This window comes from Helianthus annuus, chromosome 4 (genome assembly GCF_002127325.2).
Source record: "Helianthus annuus cultivar XRQ/B chromosome 4, HanXRQr2.0-SUNRISE, whole genome shotgun sequence".
Classification (NCBI taxonomy): domain Eukaryota; kingdom Viridiplantae; phylum Streptophyta; class Magnoliopsida; order Asterales; family Asteraceae; genus Helianthus; species Helianthus annuus.
Window position 1 is genome coordinate 190,122,482 of NC_035436.2, and position 4,284 is coordinate 190,126,765.

At 35.1% G+C, this 4,284-nt stretch overlaps 1 protein-coding gene across 1 annotated transcript; it reads right to left on the reverse strand.

The window, feature by feature from the left end:
- Positions 1-217: 217 nt before the first annotated feature.
- LOC110937581 (vestitone reductase) lies at positions 218-2,448 on the reverse strand. Its single transcript, XM_022180024.2, has 5 exons — positions 2,276-2,448; positions 2,018-2,172; positions 1,144-1,356; positions 628-1,001; positions 218-541 (listed from the first exon to the last, which is right to left on the reverse strand). Exons 1-5 carry the CDS (start codon positions 2,382-2,384, stop codon positions 406-408), a joined length of 987 nt encoding a protein of 328 aa, XP_022035716.1. The 5' UTR covers positions 2,385-2,448; the 3' UTR covers positions 218-405.
- Between the last annotated feature and the right edge of the window lie 1,836 nt (positions 2,449-4,284).

Here is a 4,284-nt window from a genome sequence, read left to right on the forward strand (position 1 = left end):
AGCGGCCCCCTACATATATATATATATATATATATATATATATATATAGAATGAAGGTGTAAATGAGTGATTAAAAAAAAGTTGGTAATGTAGCAATGCTTTTGAATGTGTCAACTCACTAAACACATTTTTAAGTGTTTTTAAAGTTCCTTGTTGTAGATAGTCTAATATGATTTTGAAAAAAAAAAGCGAGTACTAACATTCAAAGTTGGAAAACTATAGAACAAGCCATCCGTGTAATTAACTAAAAGAATTAGAGTACATTTACTTGAAGGATCTTAAAAATGTCTTAGCATTTGATTCTCGCAACTTCTAAAATAAAAAATAATCTCACATGAATAAATCTTATTGAACACACCATGCATCCGCACATACAAGCTAATACAATCAAATATCAAGTGATTTCTAAATAAGTCCCGATCCCTTTGCACATTCGAGACAATCATCTAAGATCGTCTTCGTACTATACTTGTAAGCAAAACCTTTATCCTCCAGCTTCTTCGATCCCCATTTAATTTCTCTCTCAAGTTCTTCGATATACCTAAAACAAGATACCCATGATATACAGTTTAGTATAATCATTCTCTTATTTTCTAAAGTATACGTTAATGTCATTTCAAAACTTACTCTTGGTTCAACTGTGGATAGGTTTTCTGATAATACTTTGCAATTTCCGCACTTGATACATACGAGCTAGCACAAAAGAATCTTCCGTTTATTGATGGTGTTTCCGCACAAAAGATATGAGCTCGACAAACATCCTCGATGTGAACGATCGCAAGTTTCCCTAGCAATTCTTCTACGTACCTTAGTGATTTATAATTTGTGGCATTGTTAGCAATTTGTGATAGGAGCAATACCACACTGTTTGAAGGGTATGGTAGACGTCCTCCACCACCCACCACCCCGCAAGCTAATGTCACCACCTCCAACTCATTTGCTTTCTCTTCACCAATTTTCAATATTTCTCGCTCTGATTTTGTTTTGGCATCCGTGTAGTCCTAAGAATATATGACCACTCAAAAAGAAATCAGGATATTTGAAGTAAAACACTAACCATTTTATGTGGCATGAAATTATATATATAACTATATATAGCATTAATAAGATCACAACTTTAAGATGAAGTTTGATAGATTTCACCTTAAAGAAGCCTTCGGCATAAGGGACATCGATATGAAGGGGTGTCCAACAACTCTCATCCATGGTGTTCTTATAACCACTCCCATCATCTTTTAGAGGTGAAGCTGCTGAAACGGAAGCGGTGTAGATGAGTCGCTTTACTGTCCCTGAACGTATGCACAAATCTGCTACCTTCTTCACCGCATTTATCGTCACCTCAGCGGTACTGTTGGACTACAAATTTTCACCATAACCAAACCCACAAAGTTAGGAAACGAAATTTAACTTCCGAATTTAAGAATATTGACTATTGGTTCACTACAACAAATCAACTGATTCTGCACTTTAATTTTAGGGAAAATCTCGAAAATGGCCATTCACTGATCCCTATTTCGAAAATGCCCACCTTCCAAGTCTTGGGAAAGACGTTTCACGGATCCATGTGCATGGGAAGCGTCATTTTAAGGATGATTATCAGGATGTAGCATCATTCAATAAAAACATGACACGTGACTGTTTTTCGTCCTGAGACGTCTCCCAGGAGTCTCCAAACGTCTCCCAAGAGACGTCTCCCAAACGCCTTCCAGTTAAAACCAGCCACGTGTCTTTGTCCTATTGGACGACGCAACAACTTGCTAATCATTGTTAAATTGACGTTTCCCATGCGTGAAACGTCTCTCCCATGACTTAGGAGGTGGTCATTTTGAAAATAAAACTTGGTCAATGGATATTTTCGATATTTTCTCTAAGGCATATATATTCATAAACTTCAAATTGTGTAGATTTTTTTTTATTATCTGGGGTATGATCCTACTCTTATTATAATAATATACAACACATGATAGATGTACATATGTTTAATTTTAGCATATTGAAGTTGAAGAATGCAACACACCTCGTGAACTATGGGATATGCCAGGTGGAAAACAACAACACAACCTTGTATTGGTTTTTCAAACTCTTCTGGTTTGCAAACATCAGCTTCAAACAAATGAAGCCTTTCTTCTGCATATGGAAAACTTTTCAAAAGTCCCACCTCCGATTCATCACCTGCCATTCAAATAATATTATTTCGTCAATCAACCAAACTAATTAACTACACACAAATTATAGGAAGATGATAAGAATATATATATATATATATAATACGTACCAAGGGTTCTTATAGTAGCGTGAACAGTGTAACCATTTTGTAGAAGTGAGTGAACCAAGGCTGAACCAATGTAACCACCACCTCCAAGGACACAAACCTTACTCGCCATTTTCAGATTCACTAAAATGATCTCTTCCTTTCTATTTGGTCTCAAGTTCGATCAATTGTTGAAGGTACTGGTCTTTATAAAAGGAGGGCTTGCTAGCTTGAAGCTTGCCGTCGTGTATGACTTTTGGTTATATTTAATCAAAATGTAGACGCCAATTTTGAACTAAATATGTTGACTGGGCCATGTATATGAGTGGCTGCGGGGTTGGCAAAATACTCAAAATAAAGAAATTCAAAAACTTTGCAATTATTAAATGAATAATAATAACAAGTTGGAATTTATACTCAACAATACCTACTCAATTTATAACAACTAATACAAATGGCATTATATATATATATATATAGGTACGGAATCAGAAGAAAACGCTCAAAAGTATGAGAACGGTGAGAACACATCTTGACCCAACACGTGACGCGGAACATGATCAGGGTCCCAGGGTTTTTTTGTCTTTTCAATATTCTTCTTCTTTCCCGATTTTCGTATGTGACATGCTGCTTCATTTTTGGCGTGCAAGATAATTTTGGCGTTAACTAGAATCATTAATTATTTAGCGTTTTACTGTTTTTCCCAGATTTCTTCTCGTTGAATTAATTCTTTTTGTGTCACATAGTTAATTTTTTTGGCGTTATGGCGTTTTCTAGGTCATTTTTTTTGGTGTTCTGGGTCTTTTGTTAATAATTGATTACCATAGATTAATATTTTATAAAATTACAATAATACGAAATCAAAATAAACTAATAATCTTCGGTGGATGGGATTACATCAGAGATGTACCCATCGCTTTGTTCATCACTTTCTTCAGATTCATCATCATCAAATTTTAGATTGGCGTATAACGCCATTAGCTCGTCTCTTCTTTGTTGCAGCCTATTCTTGAATATCATTGCAACCCTAGATTTTGGATCGTTCGAATGTGCTAAATCACAGAGTTATTCAATGAGAGATAGCCTCCCTGTCTTCAACATTTCCTCCATTGGCAATAAATATTGCACCCCGTGTTGATAAGTCACTTCAATCGTTTCTGCTTCTTCATGCATCACCCAACTGTTAAGTGTTGGTAGAGGAGTATCGTCAATATCATCATCATCTTCAGCCGGAAATTTTCTCTTCAATCTTTTTATTATAGTTCGGGTTCTTTCACAATCGTTGGCCATTGGAACCCCAAGGGCCAGGATATCCCTCTGAACCCCTTCATTCATACCAAGCATGGCTTTGATTGTCCTTACCTTCACCCTTCTCCTATCAGAGAACTTTATGATGAATCGTTTCTCTTTCCTTTCAAACCTCCATGCAATAACCTTAGTCATTTTTGAAGCTTTTGGCGTTTTGGACAATATGTGGCGTTTTTAGTCAATGTTTTTGGCGTGTTTGAGGTTGTGTTCTCATGGTCTTCTTTTATATTGACTTTTTTCCCGCGCATAACAGGTAATTATGGCGTTTTGAAAAAGATAAATAAATTCGATTCCCCAAGTATTTGGCTTTCAATATAATAAATGTTAGTAATTATGTTTCCGTCGTTTCATTTTACTGTTTTGCAGTTACCGTGTTTTGTTTTCAGATTCATCTGTTTTTATGGTGTAACACGTCTTATCTTGACGGCTGTAATTATGGCGTTTTGTTTTCCAATGATGGGACTTTTTTGTTTGATTTTCTTTGCACATTGTTTTAAGTTTTTTTTTAGATTTATTATAATAGTACTTGTTCAAAGTAATTTTATTATAGTTTGGTAGTTTTTGGGTGTTTTATGGCATGATGGCATTTTACAAGCATTTGCCCGTTTGGCGTTTTATTATATTTTTCAATATAGGATTAATGTACTTTGTTGTTTTCTTAGCTGAAATTACATAACAAACAACAGATAAAAAAAATTAAAAAAAAAACAAATAGAAGCAATTTA

Excerpts from the sequence above, each read along its gene's own strand:
- LOC110937581 (XM_022180024.2), bottom strand. The coding sequence starts at position 2,384 with ATGGCGAGTAAGGTTTGTGTCCTTGGAGGTGGTGGTTACATTGGTTCA. Across the intron at positions 1,357-2,017 it reads CATATCCCATAGTTCACGAG|TCCAACAGTACCGCTGAGGT; the intron begins GTGTGTTGCATT and ends GAAAATTTGTAG. Across the intron at positions 542-627 it reads TATCCACAGTTGAACCAAGA|GTATATCGAAGAACTTGAGA; the intron begins GTAAGTTTTGAA and ends ATCTTGTTTTAG.